General features: G+C 47.7%; 1 protein-coding gene across 1 annotated transcript in view; it reads left to right on the top strand.

Moving 5' to 3' along the window:
- The window catches only part of HECW2 (HECT, C2 and WW domain containing E3 ubiquitin protein ligase 2), a 241,822-nt gene that overhangs the window by 98,006 nt on the left and 117,081 nt on the right, over window positions 1-26,735 (top strand). Inside the window, 2 exon segments of the mRNA XM_023759762.1 lie at window positions 15,969-16,076; window positions 22,262-22,356. Coding sequence (XP_023615530.1) covers window positions 15,969-16,076; window positions 22,262-22,356 — 203 coding nt within the window.

Genomic DNA, 26,735 nt, shown 5'->3' with positions numbered 1-26,735 from the left:
TTTTTTTACAGTTAAGTGGCGTTTGATTATATCAGTGGTTCTCAACCTTCCTAATGCCTCGACCCTTTAATACAGTCCCTCATGTTGTGGTGACCTCCAATTTCATTGTTACAAATTGAACATAATTAAAGCATAGTGATTAATCACAAAAACAATATGTAATTACATATGTGTTTTCCGATTGTCTTAGGCGACCCCTGTGAAAGGGTCGTGCGACCCCCAAAGGGGTCGCGACCCACAGGTTGAGAACCGCTGCCTTATATAAATGTCCCACAGCTTTTTATCCACTCACCTGCTGACGGACAGGGACTGTTTCCAGATCGTGGCGATTGTAAACTACGCTGCTGTGAACACGGGGTGCATATGTTCTTCCGAATGAATGTGTCGGGTTCTTCAGATAATGTTCCCACAAGTGGAATCTCTGAGTCCTAGGCAGTTCCATTGTTTAATTTTTTGCAGTAACTCCGTACTGTTTTCCACGGTGGCTGTGCCAGTCTGCATTCCCACCAGCAGGGCACGAGGCTACAGGTCCTGTTCAGCGTCGTCTGCCTTTCTGATTCTGACCGAGTCCAGGGCCTGAGGAGCACAAAGCTCCTGCTGATCTCCGGCGGGGTGGGGGGTGGGGGTAGGGGTGGGGGTGGGGAAGAAGGTTTGGAAGGTGGGTGGGGGTGTGACCACAGCACAGTCTCTCCAAGTGCTTCCTTCGGCTGTGTGTAGGTGTCATGTGATCGAGGTCTCTGGTCACATCCGTTTAGGACACCGTGGACATCTGAAGGCTTCTGGGAGCTTTTGTATTTGCTGATGAATGTGTGGACGCTAAGGGGTGTGGTGCCGTGTCCACCACATCCCACTCTGGTGTGACAGGGAGCCCCCTTTTCCTGGTGACTTCACTTGGGCTGCCCCAGATGCGTCTTAGAAAACGCTGCGCTCCTAGGGAAATACCTCTCTGAAGGCTCGCTGGTGGCACATCCATTTGCCTGCCACAGACGGTTCCGCAACAGGACAGTTAACTTCATCCGTGGAACATTCTCCAGTTAATGGCGTGAGGCCGCTGTGCCATATGGAGAGAGAATCCGACGGGTGTGAGGACGTGTCCTGCATGGCCCCCTGGCCCGGGAAGTGACGAGCCGCCCAGATCGCACTCCGTCACGGTTTCTGATGTCCCAGTCCCCGCTCCGCAGTCTGGGCAGCGAGGCTTTCCTGTCATCCGCCAGCCCGTCCTGTGGAGGGGTCTGTGCTCCCGTTCAGTTTCTCAGGGTGCTCCTCCTGGCGACAGCAGCCACGCCCAGTGCTAGTCCTCCCCACCAGCAAAAGCTAGCCGATGCCGCCTTCAGAAAGCAGCTGTGTGGCCCTGGCCAGGTGGGTCTATGGGTTGGAGAGATGTCCCGTACACCAAAGGGTGCAGGTTCGAATCCCCATCAGGGCACATACCTCGGTTGTGGATTTGATTCCCTGCTCAGGGCATGTATGAGAGGCAACCAATCGATGTTTTTTTCTCTCTCTTTCCCTCCTTTCTCTAAGATCCATAAAAACATATCCTCAGGTGAAGACTTAAAAAAGAAAAAAAAAATTACTCAACATCATAATTCCATTGGGAGCAGGTGTCTTTGAGTTGGTGACTCCAGTCCTTGAAGTTTTGAATAGAATTTTAAACGTACTCAGATTCAAATGAGTTTTCTTTTGCTTCAGATGATTTTTTCCTGTCCCCTGCCCAGATAGATCCTGCATCTGTTTTGTCCTCCAGGGGTGGCTTATGATGGATGCTAGTTGTGGTTTTTGGTATCTTGAGACAGTATGTCATTAGCTACAAGGTTACCTTTCGGGGCAACTCCTCTTGATAAATAAGAACTTTTTGATTTGAGTGCTTCATAAATTCACAACATAAGTCATATTTTAAAATGTCAGCATAGTGGATGATTAAAGACAGATTTGCATGGAAACGCAGAGGATGTAGAAAGACAGAGAAGTGAGTCATTTTTCTCTCTCACTGCTTTTGTATTTCTCCGTCACCCTGGGCCAGACTGAAGCCTCGTTTCCGATGATTAAGGTAATGCGAGTCCATTATTGACAAGTTGGAAAATAAGGGAGAATGTGAGGAACGCTTAGGCCTCCCAGCCAAGCAGTACTCACTATGAACATTTTGGCATAGTCCTTTTTCAACTTTGTTCCAATAAATAATAGATGCGTATATATTTAAGCCCAATTAAGTTACTGTGCATATAGCTCTGCAGTGTGTTTTTACTATCCTTACTATCTCACGAGCATTTTACGTGCCATTAAACGCTATTTGGAAAGAAAAGTAATTATTTGGGGACATTGTGTGATGGCTTACCTAATAGCCTATAATATGGCTGTGCCGTGATTTATCTACTCATTTATTTTTCGATGCTTATATATATAGTTTATAATTATTACAGACTGTGACACAGTGGCCACTGAATTTATATAATCTTGAGTGGCACGTGTTTCTTGAACACGCATCTTATTTAGCTTATTAATGCCATGGCAGATTTTTTTTCATGTATAAAACAATCCTGACTTTCCTGGTGTTTCTGCTTCCCCCCTCCCCCCTCCTTGTACTATTATCTTTTACTGAAGGATGTTATTAAATTTAAAAAACAATAGCTTTTTAAAAAAGTCTTAATGAGTTGTTTATACATAAACACAGACTGGAAGGTTACATTGCAAATCCTGATGATCCCAGTTTATAATGGAAATGCTCACAGGCCCTTAAATAGAGCTGGAGCTGGGGGGGTGGAGGGGGCGCGGGGGCGTTGGTACAGCGTGTTCCAGGAAAGGCCGTTTGGACGAGCGCCATCGTCTTTTCCCCGAGGTGTCTTGTGATTTGGGTTTTGTCTGCTCCACTTCACCTTGCCCAGAGTGATTGCTGAAACACATGCAGGCAGCACAGGAAGGGGGGCGAGCAGGGCTGTACTTCCTTAAGCCGGTTGAAGAAAGACCGTCCTTTTTCTCCAAAGATGTTACTTGAATGTTACTAACTGTTCACGTCGGATAACCTAGATCCGATGACCCCAGAGGTCAGTCCAGCTAGCAGTCGCCTTCCTGGTGGACTGTCACTTGTCACAGAAATAAATTCTAAAAACGTCTCACGATATTTCAGGGCTGCAGAGTCTCCCCCGTGAAGATCAATAACACGGATACCCGAGCGTTGACTGAGGGAGCCTATACGCTGTGCTCTGCAGTCCTCTCAGACGTGTGCTGCTGTGTGGTGTGACCCCGTTTTGTAGCCAAGGGAGCTAAAGTTTAAGGTTAATCAAGGTCACAGAGCTCATAGATGTCCGTGTTAGCTGTGAACCGGGGCTGTTCTGTATTGCCCACAGGTCATCGATGTCTCAGTCATCTAATTAACTGGCTAAATGAGAAAATGTCTCCTATTGGATTTAAAAATGTTAAGAAAACAATGAACAGATGTAGTGTATGACCATTTACAACTTCCAAGCCTTACAGAATGAAGCTGGGCATTTAAAATGTGACTCCTTTTTCTCATTTAAAAAGGGGACACAGTAACGTGGGGGGGGAATCCTCATTTTTCATTCATCCTGGCTAGCGATCGTGGCAGGCAGGGTGCACCTGCTGCTACTGAGCCTTCGTCTGTTGTGCACACAGATGCGCATCCCAGCTTCTCCGTCGCTCACCCTTTAAGAACTCGTGTTTCGATCAGAAGGGGAAGGTGATTCTTGGAGACACTCAGAGCCAGAGTAGCCGCCGCAAGCCCGGCCGAGGGACCCGTTGCTGATGCAGGAGCTGTGAGAATGTGTCTGGAAGTTAACATTCCTGCTGTCTGCAGGCAGGGCCCCCGTGAGGGAGACAGTGAGGATGCAGCGTTCACGAGGAGGCCGGAGGACCGCACAATGAGATCCGGGCCCCAGGGACTTAGGACGGGGAGGATTTATTGATACGTGTGCTTCTTGTGACTGTTGTCATTGCCGGATCTCATGAACATCATTAGGTGGTTGATAGGGGCCCAGTGGTAAGATGACTGGTAAGACCTGCTTTTTGAGAACAGCCTGAAACGATAGTTTCATGTCAGCAAAGATTCACCGGTAAGGGGTAGAGACCCTCTGCATACCCTCTTGTGGTCAAGTTCATCCCTGAACTTTCTTATTCTGTAGTGGGACCGTGGAAAGGGAGAGACCCACATCACTCCTATTGGTGGATGCCTGGCAGAGCTCCGGCACCTCACATCTGCTTGTGTGTGTTGGTCCGTTAGAAACAGAAAAGCGAGGGTCCTTTGTTCTCATGTATGAAAGCAACGGGTCAGAATCCTGATATTTGTCTCCGATGGACACTGACCAAGGGGTTTCCCCATCCACGGATGGTGAGAAAGTCAGTTCTTTGGGGACTTGACTCTCTTCCAAAGCATAATGAAAATTTCCCAGGCAAAACTGCAAAACCCTAAGAAAGTCACAGGCCCACATCTCCCCTCACGCACTCAGAGGAGGAGAGAAATGCGGCTGGGAAATTGCGGCGGCTCCTGGACCGTCTCTGCATGTTCCAGCCTCGCCGCTGGGCATCCCTGTGAAGTGACTAGACCTCGCCGAGCCCTTTCCCCGCCCTGGGGCTAGCGCTGCCTCTCAAAATCGCTGAGAGGAGCCTGGCCGGCGTGGCTCAGTGGTTGAGCACGGACCTATGCACCAGGAGGTCACGGTTCGATTCCCTGGTGGTCGGTCGTTAGCTGTTGGTGGGAAGATTGTGTCCGTGGGAAATGTGTGGGTAAGCTTTGCCGTGACCCGGACTCCAGATCTGAAATTGAGCTCTTTCTTGCTGTGCTATGTTGCGCGGGCAAGTTACTCAGTCTTTCTGTCACCGGCTTTCTTAATCTGTGCGGGGTGGGGTCGGAATAACTGTGCCTGAGGGTTACTCTGAGGATTACATGCGGGAACGTGAGGACGCGCTCCCAGGGCCTGGAATGTAGCGTTTCTTATTTTTATTCACTTGGATCGCCTACCACAACCTAAGTCAAATGAAAAAAAAAAAACACCCACGTAGTTCATGGATATGTGTCTCTTTGTTTTTACTCTGTCCCTTGCTCTGTTAGCAGCTGTCTCATCTTTCATATGTTTTCAAAAACGCTTTCTGATGGACACACGAAAGGATGTGTATTCCCATTGGGAGACTTGGGGAATCTGAAAACACAGTGGAGATGCGACGAGCATTCATCTGGCTTTTTAGCGGACACACTGTCAGAGGGAAGAGCCGCCAATAAAAATGGGGGCAGATAAGCAGACACTTGCAGCGAAACGTAAGTCATGCCTGTGAGTGATGTCAGACCCAGAGGCTTGCAAAATGCATAAACACAAGGGAAATTCATAATGCGCTTTCCAGGAAAAGGGCTGTTCCTTCCTGATGTGCTAACCTCGGTTCTGTTTTGTGTGTTTGGAACCAGCATAAACTGTTGATTTTTTCCATTGTCCATTCGTATTGCAATCTAAGAATCTTGTCTTTGCTCCTCTCTGTATGCAGTGCATCTCTTCAGAATGCATAAGTCTTTCGCCTTTTCCTCTTAATGCGTGTCCTGTGAGCTTTGGGAATAGGCTACTTGAGTTAAGTGATGTCTTTCATTTCCGATGATTAATCCTTTCGGCACTCCCGAGTAGCCTCCTAGATCGATAGCTCAGAACGCTGAGAGCTGTGATGATCAGTGGGGTTTTCGGAAGGAGACCTTATGGAGATGGGGCAAAGGGACAGTGTCCATTCCCTGATTAAAAAATTTTTTTTATTGATTTCAGAGAGGAAGGGAGAGGGAGAGAGAGAGATAGAAACATCCATGATGAGAGAGAATCATGGATCGGCTGCCTCCTGCATGCCCCACACTGGGGATCGAGCCAGCAACCCAGGCATGTGCCCTGACTGGGAATCAAACCGTGACCTCCTGGTTCATAGGTCGACACTCGACCACCACTGAGCACACTGGCCAGGGTAAAGAATTCATTTTCTATCTGTTATTTAGTGTTTCTCTCTCTCTCTCTCTCTTTCTACACTTGTTTTATTCACAAGTATCCCCTAGTACATGAAAATGCTGAGGTGTTAGATGAATGCAATATTAGTATTAATGTGCTTCCCCGTTTTGTTTGTTGTTGTTGATTTTTCTTTTTTTGGCCTTTCTTCCCAGAGGGTTTTGGTTTTGGGGAAAGGAACAATAGCATATGTAAATTTGAGGGTTGAATACTCACTTCCCTGGCCGTACCTTCTCAAGCCTACCATTGACTGCGATTGAGAGGGTGCTGGCCTAATGGCCTGTGTTTAGGAAATACCACCCCCGTGAAGGGGAATGTGAGTACGATGGCCTTAGGTCTAAACGCCAACGTTTATCTAACCTCCCTTGCTTCTGTAAGTTTCTTTCAGCCTGGACATCTCCTTCCATTATGACCATGGCTTGTGCTGTGGGGAAGCAGGTTTCCTTTACACAGGAAAATAGCCTGTTTGTCGTACATAGACATCAGTGACATGTGGGTGGACCAGAATCTAGCGTTTGGCTAACGGGGCACATCTGGAGAATGTTACAGTATTTGGAAAGCAAAGGCTGGAGGGCCAGAGTGGGGGAAGCATCAGGGGGTGTCTGGAGACCTGGGCGTGAGTGGGGCAGCAGCTGCACCTGCCCAGGTGCGTGAGCTGCTCCTCGGCCCCGGGGAGAGGCTGATGGCCCACAGCTGGCAAGCAGGCAAGAGCTCAGGGCTGCACACTTTCTCTGAGGATGGAAGCGGAGAGGCTGGCGTTGAGAAGTCCATTGTTCAAAGGCTGTGGTCGTCTTTGAAGCCAGTGAATGGTCCTTTCTAGATTTATTTTCTCTAATCTCCTACTGGCACCTGAGGCCACTGTGGGCCCATTGGCCACTGTGAGCTAGTGAGGTCGCTGGTGTCTTTTGAAGGAGGCAGCTTATTGTAAACTAGTGGTCTGGTGCATGAAATTCGTGCACATTAAAAGGGAATTAATTAGAGGAAATATTTTAATATTGCTATTTGCCCTTTCTCTATAATAGAAGTGTCAGAGATGAAAGAAAATTAGTAAAATGTATATGAAAATAATATATAAATGTATTAATAAATAAACAATAACAGTGTCACGTCCCCAGCCAGTGCCGGGTGGGGGACGCAGCCTCATGTCCCCCAGCCTCGCCATGCACGCAGCCCTGCCCACCTGCACCTGCCACACACGCAGCCTCCTGCTGATTGGTCGTTACGGCGTGAGGGCATCAGGACCATTTGCATATTAGCCTTTTATTATATAGGATGAGCATGGGGCTGAGTGTCATTCAGATCTAACATTAAATCCTGGCTATTGTCACTTTCTCTCTGTTTCCCCAATCATGTGGGCCTAATAACACCACCGCTCAGCCTTGGAGCACAGAGACACCCGTTAGAGATGGAAGTATCTACCACGTGTCCCTGGTATGGGGCTGGCATTTTGTAAGTGCTTGCTGTTACTGTTATTTGCTAGGACGCACTCTCACACCTGCAGTGTTTTGTCCTGAGACTCAGTTGGGTTTGCATGTTCTGCTCAGGGGTTGCTGATTCTGGAGTTCCAGGCTTCTGTGTCCCCTCAGTCTGTTCCAGAGCCAGCCCACAGCTCTGTGGTCCCTGGAAGCTTCATGGCCAAGTATATCTGGGTCAAGGGAACAGTAGAGAAGAAATGGCAGCCACCAAATGTAGAGTGGAGCTGAAATCCAGTCTGCCTCTCTACACCGCAAAAGCACGTGACACTCGATATTTCATCTTGCGCTGGGAAGATAGGGTCTTGCAGCCTTTGATCGCATTCACCCATCAGCCAGCACTTGGAATTGCAATGACTGCCCTTCCGGCCCCTTTCTCCAGGAAAGCACATGCATCGGACCAGGGACCGCCAGCCTCTCCCAAGCCCAGGCCAAGAGCCCCAGCTAGAGTGATGGTCGCGTGTGGTTTTGCATTGAGACTGAGCTCTGGGAGCGACTTCTGACCGATAAGCACGGTGTTGGTTTTTCACGGGAGCTCTGCGGTGTTTGAAAAAGTTGTATTCCGTTTTTATGGTTTGAAATCACAAGTCCACCAACCCCATTCTGGATTGGTTAGGGCGCTGGGAGCCTGTGTTAGCAACCTGACTGAAAGTGATATCTGATCATGGAACCAGTAAACTAGAGTTCCCAGATGGTGGCCACTCTGTTCTGAGTCAATCACACACACAGTTCTCCACGATAGCAGTCAGCTTGTTGACATCAGCCCACTCTGAGAGAGTGTGTGTGTGTGTGTGTGTGTGTGTGTGGACACATAACTCATTCTCTGGAATTCTCCCATGGAAAGCACAGGAAGGAAGCTGAGGGGAGGATGGGGAGGATGGGGCGATTGCATCCTGTACCCTTTGCAGGGGTGTGGCCACCACAGCCGGCTGGTCAGTTATGTTTTTTCACTTAGGATGCCTGAGCAATGGTAAGCCCCGAGGAGTGGCGGCCGCGGCCCTCAGTGTTGCTCCTGGCGGGACAGGCGTCTCCTGGCAGAGGTCTTCTTAGTCTCTTCTTTCTTGAGCTTTGAGGGAAGAGGAAGACAAGCAGGAGCCACAGTGAGGTGGACCCGCTGAGCTCTCAGGGCCACATCAGGACTCACGACCCCCCTGCACATCCGTCCTGGCCCCTCCTGTGGCTGCCGTTGCCCGGGGGTAGGCCAGGAGCATGATTTTAAGGAGAATGAAACCTGTTTTTTCCCGCTGCTTCCTGAGTTGGATCTGAGAGGATGGCGTCCACCCTGGCAAAGGCGGAGAGGGACGCCTTGGGATTGTGTGAGGTAAGGGGTCAGAAAGCTCTGGGGATGAACCGCACTGTCCCCCGATTTCCACGTTCTCGCCGCCTTTCTCTTTGAAAAGTTCTTAGATGTGGTCCCTCCCAGCGGGCTTCGGGACCGTTCTTCACTTGCTATGCGGGGCGTTCAGCGCATTCAGTCACTGCACAGTTCTCACAGCAGATCGGTGCTGGGGTTCAGCTACTAAAACTTGTACAAATAAATACGCAGCCCCCTCACTGTGAGTTCCTGGAGTCCCGCTGGTTCTCGATGAATCACTTCACTGGGATGCTAAGCACAGGTTTTACAAGAATGCTTCTGAAACGGCGTTTGATTGAGTCTAAATAGATTTCATGAAGGGTTGTCTGCCACCAGAATAGTATTTTGGATGGATTTAAAACCCTTTTCTCAGGGAATGAGATGTTTGAAGAAATGTATTTGTGATGTAATATTTATATGGACAAGTATTCATAGAGAGCCACATTCTGGAGGCTGATTGATTTAGTAACGATCTTACCATAAAACTTGAACTTGGGGATAAAACCGTGTCTTTTAAAGAAGGTTTTCTTGTGGCACTGTGGCAGGCTGGCCCAGTTTTCCTAGGCCTGCTAGACCCGGTCTAATGAATTGTTTAAACACTGGAACGATTGCAGGGCAACATTTCAGTTCTACTCTGACCCTTTACTAGCTAGTGTTTCAAATGAAAATTTTTATTTCATTGGCTGGAAAATGCCCACCAATGGTTCTCAAGGGGGTGGGAATGTTATTTGCTTTATTGTCCAATAGGATGCAACTGGCATGTAGTACCTGAGAGCCAGGGATGCCACAGCTCCTATCACGCACTGGACAGACCCTCACGGAGAATTACCTGCTGGAATGTCAATGGCACCGCAGGGGGCAACATTGGCTCATGCTCAGTTTAATGAAAAACACGTTGATGATTTAGTAAAGATTCGGGTGAGCCGTCTGACCTCCGAGAAGGTCACTCATCTTCTGATTAAGTCATTTTGGGGAGGGACCCATAGGGAGCAGCCACGTCGGCAAAATTATTCTTTAGGGTCAGGAGCAACGCACGTTCCAGAAAGCTTGCTCCCACAAGCTTCTGGTTAATATTGTCAGGCCTAGTGGGTTAGCTCCCACATTAGCTCTGTCTTTATAGTATGAGCTCATGAAGATCAAGGCCGTCATTCACCCCAACCGGAGGACGTTTTTGTGCTGAACGTGAGATTCTAGGATGGCCGTGCATTTCTCGGAATCCCCCGCTGTCGTGTGTCATGCACCAGTCACATCCTGTAGGATGCAGAGGTTGCTTTTAAACTTCCCCCTGGTATTAAAAGGAATTATCTTTGGGTGAGAGCTTAGTGTATGCATGGCATTTAAAAAAAATGAGAGGAAAGAAGCTATGTAATCAGAGCTTCGTCATTCCTGGCAGCTTTCTCACTCACACACACACTCACACACACACACTCACACACACTCTCTCTCTCATACACACACAGACACACTGTTCCAAGTCCCGGTTTCTGTGTGGCGGGAGGGAGGGCGCCTCTGCCTGAGGCTTGAGGGAGCCAGGCTTAAGGCTCACCGGCAGGACTTTAAGCTCCGAGCACCGTCCCATCCGAGCAAGACCTGGGTGTGTTGAGACGCTACGAGTCTGTGCCTGTGTAAGGGCGTAGCGACTGTCCCTGTGTGAACGCCTGCACGTGCGTTGTCAGTCATTTGACTGTCCCTGTGTGAACGCCTGCACGTGCGCTGTCAGTCATTTGACATCCTTTGCTTAAGAAAGCAGTCTCCAAAACCACACAGATAAGCATGCTTCTGTTTTGATTTATGTATATTGATGAGCAATTAGAATGAAATACATTTACTTAAAACAAATACATTTAAAATGTAAAAATGAACCAAGTGAAGCTGAGGAACGGTGCTTTCGAGGATTAAAAATAAACATAGACGAGAAGTAAACAGGTGGGATGTTTACTTTGAAAGAAGGATGAAACAAATGGAAAAGTTTAAAAAGCCCACCTGCTGAGCTCCTCATACGCGCCAGGTTCCATGCTGTACCGCGGACTCCTCAGCCTTCTGAGCTGGGAGCTGGCGTCATTTCCCAGAAGGAAGAGATGGAGTCTGTGCAGGGTAAGGACTCGTCCCAGGCCATAAACCCAGTAAATGGGAGAAGTAAAGTCTAAACTCAGGTCTGCCGTGTCTTGAAGTTCTGGGATCCTCCAGTCCCCTGCAGACAGCCTGGCAATGCCATTACCAAGAGGCGTCCTTCCTGCATGGCACCTGGAATAAATGATACGTCCCTCAGAACCAAAAGCTTCTGCTCTCGATGCAATGCAGAGAGGGTGTGTGTGGACTGACGGCCAGTGCTAGCCTATAGAATAAAAGCCTAATATGCAAATTGTCCCCTTGGGCGGTGGTTCCACTGGGAGATTGGCCACTCGCTATGACGTGCGCTGACCACCAGGGGTTGGCGGGGAACATGGTGGGTGTGGGTGACACAGCGCTGGCAGTGGGTGGCAGTGGAGGTGCTGCCGGCCCTGATGGGCTCTGATGAGAGTGGGACCATGCAGGATGGTGGAGCAGGTGAGCGGGTGGCACCAGGCCAAGGTAGGTGCGAGTGGGGGCCCGATCGCCCCGTAGACAGCGACCAGTGCCGCCCGACTCCCAGGCACTGAGGGAGAAAAGGCAAATAGCAATATTAAAATATTCCTTCTAACTATTTCCCTCTCAATGTGCACAAATCTGTGCACCGGGCCCCTAGTGTTACATATGTGCCATGAAGTGTTTGACGGAGTTATAAGTGACCGGTCAAGGCCGAGTGTGGGAAGGTTGGACTTGCAGGAGCTATTTGAGTAAAGGGAGGGAGGAGAAGAGCCTGGTGGACTTCGAGTGAAATTGCAGGATGGAGGTTTGATTGGAGGGAGCTCAGCGGGGATGAGTCACCTCCCGGGGTCACGGGGCTGCAGCGTCTGGACCTGGTGTGCAGCCTTGTGCACCAGGAGTGGCTATTTATAGCTGCCCAGCTCTGTCTGCACAGGAAGGATGGGTCCGGGGGAGGGCCATGTTTAGGTGATGCTCCCACACTGGGTGTTTTGCTTGGGCATGAAGCACTGGGGCCGTCCTCGCTTGTCCTTGTGCCGTGCACGCTGCAGGCAGCAGCCAGAAGGATTTTTTTAAAAAGTGCAGGTCATGTCCCTCCCTGCTTTCGGTTCTTCAGTGACTTTCCACGGTAGGCAGAATGCAGTCCAGGCTCTTCGCCTGGCCCAGGTGGACAGCGTGCTGTCGCATCGAGGAGTGTGGCCTCTGAGAAAGCAGCCTGTGCTCACTCTGCAGGTAGATTCAGGATCCTGGGCAAATTCCTTCACTTCTCTGTGCCTTAGTTTCCCCATCCTTAAAAATATGATAATAGTGTCTTACAGGATTGTTAGCAGAGGGTTTTGAGAAAATGTAGGGAGGGATTATTTTAAAGCAAAATAAAAGTTGTAAGCAATATTTTTCTTTATTCTCTGACACAGTCTGTCTCATGGCATCTTTCTCCTAAAAGTTCTCACCTTTTCTCAACTTCCCCTGGGGTTGATTGATAGAGGAGTGAGGGCTTTGAATACTTTATTTTCATCCTATTTTATCTCCAGTACCACATGGAGGTTTCGGAAATATTAAGATAGACACTGAATCATTTCCAAATCCAAATTATGTTTGGATATCTTTGACATGTCTGGTCATGTCTCCTGTATATCCTTTTATTATCTTAAAAGCCGATTCCTGAACATTTTCGTGAATCAAAAAACCACATACAGGAGAAGATGACTTTTTTTTAAAGAAAATTTTCACACTGACTTTTGTGTATCAAATATTATGGGGAAGGAAGAGTTTGAAAAAAAACATAAAAAGACTTTATGCTTACATTATGTTAGCTTTTGTGGCATTTTAAAAAAGAATTCAGTTAGATTTTTAAAATAATAACTGTTTACAATCCCATTATAGGATAATAGAATGAACCCTCCTTCTCCACGGCTGAAGGGTGTTATGTCCTGGGGAACTGTCACTGCTGAGTTCAGCTCTAAGTATGGCCACTTGCTTGCTGCTTCCGATGACCATCCATGAACTGCCTCTTACTCCCCCCAAAAGAACCCTGTGAGGTAAAACAGCATGTCTCAGGGAACAGAGAAGCCAAGGAATAGAGGACAACTTAATGACTGGCTGACGTGTGGCTCTCCCAGAGGATAGCTCCATATGTGTCTCCCAAAGACACTTCCCATTTGATGGACCCAGAGCCATGTGAACTGTGCACGGTCCCCGGGAGCACCGGCCGTTCCTCCTCCATCCCCTTTAGTGCGTCCTGAAGTAGGCACCTGGCCTCTACCCTGCTGCTCTTCACATGGCCTCTGTCAATCTTCTCCTGCACTGTCACCTCCTGATGGCAGGAAATGGGTGTTCGTGACCTCCGTCTAGGCCAGCGGTTCTCAACCTGTGGGTCTCGACCCCTTTGGGGGTTGAACGACCCTTTCACAGGGGTCGCCTAAGACCATCCTGCATATCAGATATTTACATTACGATTCATAACAGTAGCAACATTACAGTTATGAAGTAGCAATGAAAATAATTTTATGGTTGGGTCACAACATGAGGAACTGTATTTAAAGGGCCAGAAGGTTGAGAACCATTTGTATAGGCACTCGGCAAATGCCTTTGCACTGAGGGAAAGAAGGAAGGAAGGAAGGAGCTAACAAATGAAAGGGACAATTGCTAAAGAGATGTCCACTGTCCAGAGCTTTGCTGTAATTGCCCAATTTCCCTGGAAATCTCCGGGAGCAGAATGTTCCCAGGTGCAGTGTGTGTCGTACCTGTGTCGGAACCACCTGGTTGGGGTGCTTGCTAACATTCAGATTCCTGTCTTTTTATTCATTAGAACAATAATAGCTTTCCCAGGAGTCCCACCCAGGAGGCTTCCACGCACATCGCACCGGCTGGAGCGAGACCACATGCCACCCTCAGCTATGAGGGGTTTGGAGAGAGAAGCAGGTGTAACTGGGCACGTTGTTGCCTTGGACAAAGGTGGGGCTCCATGGGCATGGAAGAAGCCCAGCGGATGGGCAGGGAGCAGCACCTGCTCTGAGGAGCCCCAGGACATTCCTCACGTCCAGTTTTAGGCGGCTGCCTGCGTGCCTTAGAAAGATCAGTGCTGTGGTTGCATTACCGTGATGGCTGGAGTCGGGTCCTTGTGTTTGTTGGCGTGTGGAGGTGATGCCCTGAATGGGTTATGCCTTTTCATCCCTAGAAAGGACCGTGGCTGCACCTCACGGAAAGAGTCTTTGACTTCTAATGATCTGAATGCCAATCCCATGAAAGGACCACCCTCCCCGAGTTCTCTGGCTTGTCAATGTGATGAAGCCAGTGGGCTCTGAGGACAACGGCAGGTGGAAGTCTCTCAAAGCTGGGTGATCCCAGCCTCGCTTCTTGTTTCTTTTACGCGCAAAAGAAGAGAGGTTTTTGCCCTGGCCGGGTGGCTCAGTCAGTTGGAGCATCGTCTCGTGCACCAAAAGGTTGTGGGTTTGATCCCCAGTTGGGGCGTGTACAAGAGGCAACCAGTCGACGTTTCTCTCTCATATCTATCTATGTCTGTGTGTGTCTCTCTCTCCCTAAAAATTAATAAAAACATACCCTCAGGTGAGGATTAAAGAAAAGAAGAGAGGTTTCTCCTCTGGGATATTCCCTTGGGCTTGGGATCTTTCCTCTATCTTTCCATTTTTTAGTGGAGCTCTTGCTTCACCCTGTCTGGTTGACCCCTGCTCTCGGTTAAAGTGCACCCCTAGTCTTTCCTCCTGGAAAAGGGATTTGGGGAAACAAATGAGGTGCATTTGGCCTAGCCAGTGTGGCTCAGTGGTTGAGCATTGACATATGAACCAGGAGGTCATGGTTCGATTCCTGGTCAGGGCACATGCCCGGGTTGCAGGCTCGATCCCCAGGAGGGGGGTGCAGGAGGCAGCTGATCAATGATTGTCTCTCATCATTGATGCTTCTATGTCTCTTCCCCTTTCTTCCTCTCTGAAATCAATAAAAATATATTTAAAAAAAAACCCAAAACAAAAACAAGTGAGGTACATTGGACGGTAAGAGCCAGTGTTAGTGTACACATTTTTGTGCACCTGTCAACCTCTGAAGGGCCTCCTTTTCGCGTTTTCAGCTCATTTCCTCTTGTAGGCTCTAGGACAGAGCTTCAAACAGTGGGATGTGAGCAAGTTATATAGAACTGGAGGCCCGATGCACGGAATTCGTGCAAGGGGCTCGGCCCTCACAGCCCCTCACAGCCCCAGCCGACCCTTGGAGCCCCGGCTTCGTCCGTAAGGTCATCTGGACGGTCGTCTGGAAGGAATCCTGGACGGTTGTTCTGTTGTTCGCTCTAATTAGCATATTAGCTCTTTATTATATAGGATATGCATTCCTCAGCACTCAGGGTGGGGGCGGAGCCTGGGCCACCAGAGTGTCCTCACCCGTCATCTGAAGTTGTGAGTGCCTCTTCCATTGACCCCACTGTGCCTACAAATATAACCGTTTTCTGTGTCATGAGGTCAGACAACTTGGAAAATGCCACGTTCAGCCCTGTTCCCTGGGTCTTTCTTTCTATCCTCTTTCCTTTGGAGGTCCAGATGCTGCCTCTTTCTTTTTCTTCCATTGGCTCGAGGTCTCCTGCCTTTGGCGGTTTGTGAAAGGTGTTCCTAGCAGACCTGGTGCCGGGACGCTGTCCGTGGCAAACCTGGAGTGTGTCTGACTCCGTTTTCTAGCTTAACGTCCCTTTTTGTCCCCCATGTGGAGTCTTGTTATATTCTCCCCGCTCTGCTCTTCCCTCTTCCATAAATATTCTATCGATGGGGCTCAGCCCCTTTCCTATACATCATCTCGGCCCCCAGGCTCTGCTGTGCCCTTCTCTGTCTGTAGTCTTCTTGTTGGCCACACTGACCGACCTGGCCAAACCCAGAGATGCCACCGTCTTTCCACCCGCACCATCCCCAAGTCCCCCGTAAGATGCAAGTGTAGAAATTCAGCGTAATAATCTGCTGGGAGTCGTCATTCATGATAGTGTTCATTGATATTTCCCATTCATTTTTTTCTCTATCTTAGAACTTGTATTGGTCTTTGAGCTGAGGAAGGACAAAGAGATTGTAATGAAGCTGAAAAGTGTTTCTTTGTTTTTTTTTTCAGATGAGAATTCTCCAGCCAACTTCTGGGATTCTAAAAACAGGGGTGTGACCGGGACACAGAAAGGACAGATTGTGTGGAGGATTGAGCCCGGGCCCTATTTCATGGAACGTAAGTAACCAAGTGTGAAATAGATGTTGGTTATGAGACATTGTCTACATATGCAGGAATCTATGGGGTCTTTTCTGAGTGCTATTTAAAATGTTTTTGGCTCTGATTTACATACACTTATACCATAGAACTCCAGACTAGAAAATGCATTATTTTAGAAAATGCTCATTAGAGAATGTTCACATATTTTGAAAAGTGTGTGTGTATTGTATGACCATATGATCTATAAATTACGCGTGGCTATTTTAATACTTCACACATTTTTATATACATTTGCAACTACATTTGTAATTCATATTTAATTATTAATACTAATTTTAGAGAACAGGAAAAACAATTCAAGATTTAAATTTAAAAGTTTAACTTAATTTAAAATTTTTATTTGCTAACTCTGCTATTATTTTTCCCAGCGGCAGAATAACTTTTGCATTTGGGTCCTGGTTTTTACAAGTGTGGGTAAGATAGTCTGGGACTGCTATAGAGGTCTGTTTACTGCTAATGAGGTCTCTTTACTAGGAATCGGAAATTGCCTGCCAATAATTCAACCACGCCTCAGTTATCTGATGTTATAGTCATTTGTACATGCAGATGCTTTCACATAACACACGTGATTCACAGAAATATGTCATTCCTTTTTATTTTGGATGAAGCGGAGTATCTATACTTCCCACTAATATTATTGAAAACATAGTAAGTACATTTTTGTGGAGTAGCTAGATACTACTGTAAGCAAATAATTTACTGGTTGGTCCAGGTTAATGTCTACACATACAGAATTTTTCCTTACTGTAGACAAAATTGGCTCTAAACACTTTCCCAGTTATTTATCTCTGTATAACAATTACATTTTCCATATGCAGGGTGTTTAATCCAAGAGAGTGTGGGGATGCTATACAGGGAGGGTACTTACTACACCTTAAAATATAAAGTAAGGTTTGATTGAGTAGCAACTTGATGTAGGCACAGTATTAACGCATATGAAACTTCTGCAGTATAACAAGTTGTTTTGGAAGATTAGCAGCCATTACTTTGAATTGCCATCAGATAATTTCTTCCACATTTTCACTGGGAGGTCAGAATTCTAGTTCTTTCTCTAATCCTATTTCTGACCCCTAAGCAATGCCTTCTTTTCAGTTTAATTTCTGGCTAGATTCTCTCTTTAAATCTTAAGTGGAATGTAATTTTAAGGGAAAATGGTCACGATATAAGTGAGAGGGAAAAGGCAGATACATACAGCACAGCCCCAGCTGAAATCATGGCAGATGGGGAAAGCCCCAATGGGTATGTTTGCCAAAACATGAGTGAGAGGCTGTTTCTGGGGGGTGAGGTTATGGGTGCTTTTTCCTGCCTTTTTCTACTTTACTTTCCAACCGTGGCCCAGCTGGCATCACTACCTAAGTCATCGGAAAAATAAATGATAAAAGGCCATGGGGAAAAGGGAATGGGAACGAGCCAAGCTTCCTCTCAGGGTGATTCCTCTTTTGAGAGGGTCCCAGGGTTTGAGAGGCTGACCTGACTGAGAAATATCACCAACTGAACGTCAGGGGAAAAGGGGAAACAACCTTCGTGTTGGCTCCCAAGTGCAGAAGGCTGCGGGAGTGGTCACCCCGGGTGGCGCGTGCAGATTCATACTGTGGGGTGTTCCGAGATAAGTAACTCGGAACCCCCGGAAGAAGTCAGCATCACGTGCTGCTGTTATTTGGAACAGTATGTGTGAACAACAACCACCACCCATGTACAGACTGTCTCAGTTTTTGTGACTGACTTTCTTTCTCCCTTCGAAAGTGGTAGAGGTTCGGGATGTCCTGGCTGATGAGGGGCTAGTAAACTTCTCTTTCTCTGAGAAGGTTTTTCTTCACCCCTCCTGCTAGTACTTAATATCTCTCTCTCTCTCTCTCTCTCTCTCTCTCTCTCTCTACCCCCCTCTCCTCCCCTCCCCCCTTTTCTCTCTCTAAAAAATCAAGAAAAATATATCCACTGGTGAGATTATGAAACTTTTTTTTTTTTAAGTCAGGGGGTGGCTGAGTATGTTAGACAGTTTTTATATGTTTAATCTTTGATCTTGAAAACTTAACGACACCAAAAAACATTTGCTTTCATCTTCAGACAGAAAATTTTTATCTTTAGCTCATCAGAAGTCCAGTCAAAGTAAAATTCTCCAAAAATTGACCTAAATTCATGGGAAAAACCTAGATTTGAGCACTGAGCTATTTCTGAATATAAAGATGGCTTCGGGTTGTCTTGATAAACCCCTACAGGAGGCAGGAGGCAGGAGGCCGGGCATATTATTACGGAACCTGCCTGAATGAATTTGAAGGACAAAGACTGGTTTAATTTGGGGTAGACGACCTTGCTAGGCATTGGAGAGGAGGACCGCTTCCCTCTGCACTTGTCATCGGACTGTCAAATATTCCTCAAATGAGCTAATGCTCGCAGAAACTGGGTTGCTCATCTGGGCGGTGTGCATTCTTGAGTTTTGAAATGTAAGAGGTTTCAAAAGTTGTCTTGGGTCAGACATGCCAGAATGTCTGTTTCTATAGTCTTTTATAGACTACTAGAGGCCCAGTGCATGAATTCATGCACAGGTGGGGTCCAGCCAGCCTGACCTGATCGGGCCTATAAGGCAGGGCCGGGCGGGGGGAAGGGCTGCGGGCGGTTGGCTGGCTGGCCCCACCCCCTGGTCAAACTCCCGGTTGAACTCTTGGTCGAGGGGACAGTTTGCATATTAGTCTTTTATTAGATAGGATGGTCATTCATTCAGACCTGCTTTCTCTCCTGCCTTCCTCCTGTCTATTTGTCCATCTTTATGTGGAGAAGCCATTCTTGGGTAGATGGATCATTCCTTGCTCCCTAGTCCAGATCCTCCGTCTCCCCTGCCTGTGAGCAGGCTGGCCCTGTGAGCAGTGGCTTCTCCCTGTTCTGATGCTTGGTCATCGCACCTGCATTGTCTTTCCCCGTCCTTGCATCTCTTTCTCGCAGGAATAGCTTTTTGTTTTCCTCTTGCAGTGAGAGGTTAAAAATGTAGCTCAAACAGAAGGCTGTGCCCCAACAACCCTTTCCACCCTTTCGAGTTTTCTTTCCAGTTACCTCTTCTCATAACTAAAATGTTCAAGGACATCGGTCAATATGCTAGTTTCTCTCTTACTCAGAGGGGATGTATTTTAATCTTGAGTGACCGAAAGCACTGAATAATAATAGGACGTGACAGCTCCTGCCTGCATGGAACATTCCCGTATTTTCGGGACAGGCATCTTTCCTGGTGTCCTGCTCCGGGACCTGGCTGGTTTGAGTCCAGGTGCCAACAGCTGTTCTGTGTTTTTCTCTCTGGGGACCTGCTGTGTGTTTGCTTTTGTGACGGGTGATCTGCGTCAACCCCTGTGCTTTGCCCCACCCAGGAAGCCGTGGGAAGCTGTTGGCTCTGCCCTGTTTGGGGTGATCATGTCCATCCACAGAATCTGTTTTGTTCAATTCAGAGTAAATTCATCTTAGAGGTCACTGAGACTCTAGTGCAGTGATGGCGAACCTATGACACGTGTGTCAGAGGTGACACGCGAACTCATCTTTTTGGTTGATTTTTCTTTGTTAAATGGCATTTAAATATATAAAATAAATATCAAAAATATAAATCTTTGTTTTACTATGGTTGCAAATATCAAAAAATTTCTATAGGTGACACGGCACCAGAGTTAAGTTAGGGTTTTTCAAAATGCTGACACGCCGAGCTCAAAAGGTTCGCCATCACTGCTCTAGTGTATCACTGGGGTTAGAGATTTGGGTTATAGCAAGGAATAAAATAGCACCTAAAATGGGTCAGCTGGCAAAGTTGGCCTGGCTACCACTATCCTACAGATAAAAATGAGCAACCCAGCCGGTATGGCTCAGTGGTTGAGCGTTGACCTATGAATCAGGAGGTCACGGTTAGATGCCGGATCAGGGCACAGGCCCAGGTTGCAGGCTTGATCCCCAGTGGAGGGCGTGCAGAAGGCAGCTGATCAATGATTCTCTCTCATCATTGATGTTTCTATGTCTCTCTCCCTCTCCCTTCCTCTCTGAAATCAATAAAAAATATATTTTTAAAAAATGAGCAGTCACTTGTTTTGTCTTAGAGTGTGTTCCCTCGCTGACTGTGTAGAGGAGATGGCATCCTAACTGGAGAGTTCGGGGAAGGTCTTATACAAATGCACGTCTCTGTATTGGGAAGCGAGCTGCTCGCTCCCTCCCCGTTGACTTGGTCATGGAGGTCCTGCTGCAGGCAGATTCGGAGTCCTGGTCTCCAGCGTTAGGGGGTGACGCTGATGAGCTCCTGCCCGCAGAATCCAAGGCTCACGCCCGCCACCGAGCTTGCCCGGCTTTGACGGGCCTGTGCATTGTGCTGAGCCGTGTTCTTGCCGAATACGTGCTGTTGGTCTTGGGAGAAAGCAGGTGGGAGAGGAAGGTTTGCTGAGGTCTATGCAGCTGTTACAATCGCAGTCATACTCAGAGCCCCGTGTGGGTGTTCGCGGCAGTCACGCCTGGCGTGTTCCGGGCGGGGCGGTGCCAATGAAGCTGGGATGCCCACGCAGGTGGTTCCTCAAAGCCCGCAGCTCATCGTTCCTGCCTCGGCCACGCCTCGCTCCCAGCCTGCTCGTCTGTTAGGTTTTTCATTCGCAGGTTTCAGTCCCAACCAGTGTGTTCTGTGAGCCTTCCTGATCCCGCGTGTCCTCACTGGTCTGTGCCTCCAGCCTTCTCCCGCCATCCTCCCTGTCAGTGTCTGTCTCCTGTGCTTTGTCAGGCCTGTGGCTGTCACCTCAACACTCCATCACCTGCTAGACCAGATGCCTTCCCCGGATTCTCTTGCCTTGCCCAGCGTGGGGCGGGCCTGTTTGTGATGGGTGTGTGGTAACAATCCTCTGCTCGGCAGTGCTCGCTACATTTCCAATCACCACAGTGATTCACGTTTGTGATGGAAAGACTCAATATTTTACCTCATGACAAGACTGTTCTTTTTGTATTTCATCATGGATAGGAAACGTGCAATAATATAAATTCCTAAAAGAGGATTTTTCTTTAATTGTTGTATTTTTTCTCTTAAAACAAGTGAACCAGATACTCCATGGAGGTCATTGGGTGCAGCCAGGAGGGTCCGTGGGAGGTGGACTTCCTTGGGAAATACGTCCAGTGGCTCCCCCTTTAGTGGTCCAGGAGACACAGTGGAGGAGGCCGCTCCTGTAGGCGGGCCTGGCCCTGGGACTGCCCATCAGCATCCCTGCCTGTATTGGATGACACCTGGGGAGCGAGGCATCTTGCGGTGACACTTCCGTGACTCAGGCGCGCTGTACACGGAAACATCCCAGTGCCTGTGCCATCTACCTGTGACGCGTTCTGACTTCACGATCTTCGAAATTGTTACTTTCCAAAATCAGTAAATGATGTTTGTATTGCTCTTTATTGAGTTCAGATTTTACACATATGAAATACATATATGCTACATACATGTGTAATAAATATGAACACACACATAACCTGTGGATATAGATCTCCACATACATCTGCATCTGCATCTGTCTGTTCACATGCCAGTAGTGTCTGTACCAGTGGTTACTAAATCTGATCCCTGTCTAGTAGCTGCATTTAGATCACTTGGAAATTTAAAATAATGCAGGTCCCAGGCCCTAGCACTGCACAGTCTAAGACAGTATTTTCTCATATGTGTTAACCTGCTTTCTGTGTCCGTGGACAGCTGCAGCCTGTCTGATTGTAGAGGTTCAGGATGAAGGCTTTGATACCTAAGGTCGGTTTGAGTCCTGACGCTGTCATTTCCTGCTTGACCTTCAGCACATCACACTCCATCTGCAGTCTGGGGACAGGCCTTCTGAATCCCAAAGTGGGTGTGAGGTGAAGGAGCCCTGAGACCAGAGATACACCTCCACGCAGGGCAGCTAGTCTTAGCCTCATCTCCACACCGTTTACTTTGTGGCACGTTTGCACATTATCTCCTAATACATTTGAGGGTGTTCTTACAAAATCCCGGAGGAGCATCTGTGATCAAGTAAGAAGTGGCATAGCCAGTCCGTTGCCTCTGCTTGGAAAAGGAGGGACCATTCAAAGACTCAGGAGTAGGGCTTTCTGAGAGGCTGTGTGGGAATGGCCTCAGCTGGTTGTTCCGTGTTTGAATGAATGACTGTTTTTCTCCACTCCATCCGCAGCGGAGATAAAGATCTGCTTTAAGTACTACCACGGCATCAGCGGAGCCCTGCGTGCCACCACCCCCTGCATCACCGTGAGGAACCCCGCTGTGATGGTGAGTCCTGCTTGCTGCTTCCTGGGTGGGCGGTCCCTGGGGCCTTGCTTTCTATTTCTGCACCTGCAGCTCTGGCAGATGATGGGGAACAATGAGAAGGAAACACAGGCTCCGCTTTATTAAAGGGAATCACGCACAGGCTGGCTTACCTGCATCCCTCATTCTAACCAGTGGGAAAACAGGATTTGATTTATATCAGTTCTGTGTCGTCAGCTCTCCATGAAGCAAATTAGTGAGTGCTCCACTGTGGAAGGGGTTTCAGACTCCATTGGGGTCGGTAGGAAACGGTAACATTGCATCTTCACATGGATTTAATTTAAGGAGCTCAGTGCGCAGAAGGGAGAACAGTCATGATTTAACGTGTGTGATTCTGCCTGCTGCTCAGTGAGCTTTCATCCCAAAGGGAGTGTGAGGTGGGGATCAGGCATGTGCTCTTCCCAGGAGGCCTCAGTGCTGAGTCCCTCTCCGGCTGAGCTGGGGTCCGGTGCCTCCGGGACCACAGGTAGTTTTGTACGACCTGGCCAGTCAGTGAGGCCAGCCGCTTCCCCAGGCCCTCAGTGGAAGAAAGAGATATTTAACTTAGTTTTGGAGCACGTCGTTGGTTTTGTGGACCCTTGAAGGGAAAGTGTGTCCATTTCTAACCTGGTACTTCCCGGGGGTTCCTTTTCTCAATGTTGTGATTTTTCACTCCATCCACTAACCTTAGAGTCTCACCGCCTCACAAGGTGCACTCAGTTCTGTGTCGTCAGCTCTCCATGAAGCACTCCATTGCACACGGGCGATTGGACTTGGATAGTTTAGGTCAGTGGTCGGCAAACTCATTAGTCAACAGAGCCAAATATCAACAGTGCTTCTTCAAAATAGACTCGCCCAGGCCGAAAACCGACTTCTGTGCTTGGGCCATGAAGTTTCAATCGCACTGTATGTGCTCCCACACGTGGTATTTTGTGGAAGAGCCACATTCAAAGGGCCAAAGAGCCGCATGTGGCTCGCGAGCCGCAGTTTGCCGACCACGGGTTTAAGGGAATTCCGAGAGTGTAAGAGATGTAAATCATTACACTTGTATCACTCGTTCGTAACATTCAGGTCAGGAAAGTATAGAAGAAAAATACTGACTCCCATAATATCGAATCTTCATGACATTGTGTGTGTGTGTGTGTAAATGTATAGATTCATGCACTTTTGGAAATAGGCACGTGGCCAGGTTGACTCCTTGAGATTCAGAAAGTAATCTCTGCCGATGGCAATTTGCAGTTGTGCAGGCCCACCAATGCCGTATTAGCCAGTCCTTCCCTTTCTCCACTCATGCGAGCAAATACTCACTGGGTGCCAGCTAATGCCAGGCATCGCACTCACCACCAGGATGAAATGATCAGCAAAACACAGTGTGTTTTCACCGGTCTCGTGGGGGAGGAGAGACATCAATTAAGTTACATTATAGTTATTTGAGTCTAATGACAATGAGCGGGAGTAAGACGGGGCTATGAGAGCACGTACTGTAGGATTTATCCTGATCAGGAAGGTGTTGGAGGGCTTCCTGAGGGAGGCGTGTTTGCAGGACAGTCTGAAGGATGAGTAGGAGTCACGTAGGTGGAGAGAGGTAGGGAAGAGCATTTTAGGTCGAGGGAACAGTATGTGCAAAATCTGCAATATCTAAGTACTGAGCTCACATGTGAATTATATTTGAGTTCCCATCGTAGGACACATGGTATGGAATAGGGAAGAACAACCCACATGTACTCTATAAGACTTGGAAGCCCACAGGAGAATACAGTTGTTGACTACAGCATCTGCCCTGTCACATAGTCAGCACGGGCACACGCTTTAATTAATAGTCTAAAGAGAAACATTGCAAGCCAGAAGTGTGGCGCCGTTTGTAATAAAGCCCTTTGAAAAATTAACTGCGTGTGAAATTAGGCAGTCGCTTCCAAACACGATTTTTCTGAACTCAGGATTTTTATTTATTTTTTTTAGACTCGAGCAGTTTCAACAATCAGCTATCATTGAAGGCAGCGGGAGTTCACCGCCGGGTGAACATTGATCTCATTCCATTGATCTTTGCATTGAGATTATTCTGTCAATCCTGTGGCTCGTTTGGAGATAATTAATTTGCTTCAGGCAGCGTGTAGAGCACCTTAAAGGCTCTGTCGATACAGCGCTTGGGATCAGAATAGAATATTGTGGTTCCGAGGGTGACTCATAGGATTGGCGGCCAATCGCCTCCCGACCAGGCTTGAGACGGCCGGCCGGGTCTGTATCCAGAATGAGAGGCTGGGCCACGCGGGCGCCTCGTTGTGAGGGTGAGCACTGTGTCTGTGTCACAGCGTGACGGCCGCCCGGGCACGGCATGTGGCCTGTGTTTAGTTATTGAGACGGATAAGCTGCATCGACAGTCACCAGGCCCACTTAGAACAGTCCCGAAGAAGTCACTGGGAGACTCCCTAGGGCAGGAAACGAGCTGCCACCCTAATCTGCTCCTTTCTCACACATCCTTCTGCGAAGAGTCCAGGATACAAACCGTTGTGCCCTCTCTGCCACTGGGGCTTTGACGTCACTGTCATTCATTAGAGTACACCGCGATGTGTATCTCAGATGCTTGGAACAGGAAATCCTTTGGCCTCAGGGACAGGCAAAGGCGACCGTCACTCACGGCCATGTATTGTTTCTGCACTGGGTTGACAGGGTTGCTTCTGGCTTTTCCTGGAATGAATCTAGGGAGTGAGTTTATTTAAAAACCTTTCTGCAAACAGCAAGGGCAGACATGTTTATCATCGCCGATGCCCCCGTAGCTAGAGGGAATGCGTGCTCTTCCCTGGCTTCATGGTCATCGGTGGTCACATCGAATGCTCTGGGTATTCTTTCAGATGAGCATTTTGCCACCATGGTAGGAAAGGACAGTGTCTATCTGTGAATTCTGTGAACATTGTTTCACATTAACCTTTTGCTGGACAGTGAATCACATTTTAAAAATGAGAATCTAAGGGCAAATTTTTTGTTTCTGTAATATCTTATAATATTTTGAGTAGGTTTTCAGAAAACCTATTTAAAGTTTATTTTTAAAAGAATATGAATCTTTTCAGCCTTCTTTAACTCACTTTGGGTGACTCTCCCTTAGCAGGAAGGGTCATCGTGTCTTTGGGGGCGGTACAGCCCACAGGGCCATGGGGTCCATTTGAGGGGAGGCCATGACCTATGGGTCTGGCTGTCTCAGCTGCAGACTGTGCTCCCTTGCTGCTCACCACTCCACAGTCCAGGGTTGTGCGTGGTGAAAGCAGGACGCGGTAGTGAGCAGCCGTCAGTAGCTTGGCTGGTTTGCTGTTGCTGCGCCGGTCAACCTGGGGGTGATGAGTCGGAGAGGTGGCACACAGTGTAATAAAGCATACGTACTCACCGAGAGCCAGCCCCGTGTCATCAAGGAGTTGGTTTGATGGGCAGAATGTAAAAAGATACCTGGATGGGACCCAAGGACACTGCAAATGACATGATCAGGAAGCAGCCAAGTGTCACACAAAATAGTTTTGACTACGTTACAGGAAGTGGAGAAGGAAGTAGAAATGGATATTTCAGAATTGGCATGGAATTCATTTCCAGTGGTTCTCAACCTTCCTAATGCCACGACCCTTTAATACAGTTCCTCATGTTGTGGTGACCCCCAACCATAAAATTATGTTCGTTGCTACTTGATAACTGTAATTTTGCTACAGTTATGAATCGTCATGTAAATATCTGATATGCAGGATGTATTTTCATCGTTCGAGACCCACAGGTTGAGAATCTAAGGGCAAATTTTAGACGTTTTCCGGCTTTTCTTGGATTAGTGAAAGTTTTATTTGTTGATGGCATAAGATTTTTAAAGGAGTGTGGGGAGTGTTCCAAAGATAAAAGATGGAAGGGTGTAATATAAACTAATGTGGTTTCACTTTTCCAACTATTCAACATCTATTCTGCCTTCAGCCTGTCTCTTACAGTATTGCAGCTTTTTTTTTTTTTTTTTAGAAAACTATGAAATTTTGTTTCCTAGTATGCCATAACTTGAGCACTAATTGTACATAAATTGAGGGAAAGGCTAAATCTGCTATGTGGTCTATAAATGATTGGTTTCAATGAGATAATTTACTCGAAAGCTTTTAGGAAAAGCTTTACAACACAGTGATTAGTACAACAGCATTGAGAATGCCTATTACCACTAATCATAACAGCATGTGCCATGTACCTGTAGCTCAGTCATATAGGAGCCCCCGAAGGGATGGGACAGCCACGTGGCCACTCAGAAATGTTTGGCGAGAGAGCATCATTCTACATATGTATGGATGAGTCTGGTACAAATCGGTAGTATTCTAGGGTTCTAAACTCTGAGATTGATGTTGATTTTTTTACTA

Source organism: Myotis lucifugus, unplaced genomic scaffold (assembly GCF_000147115.1).
Source record: "Myotis lucifugus unplaced genomic scaffold, Myoluc2.0 scaffold_3, whole genome shotgun sequence".
Classification (NCBI taxonomy): domain Eukaryota; kingdom Metazoa; phylum Chordata; class Mammalia; order Chiroptera; family Vespertilionidae; genus Myotis; species Myotis lucifugus.
This window is presented reverse-complemented; position numbering and strand designations above follow the sequence as displayed.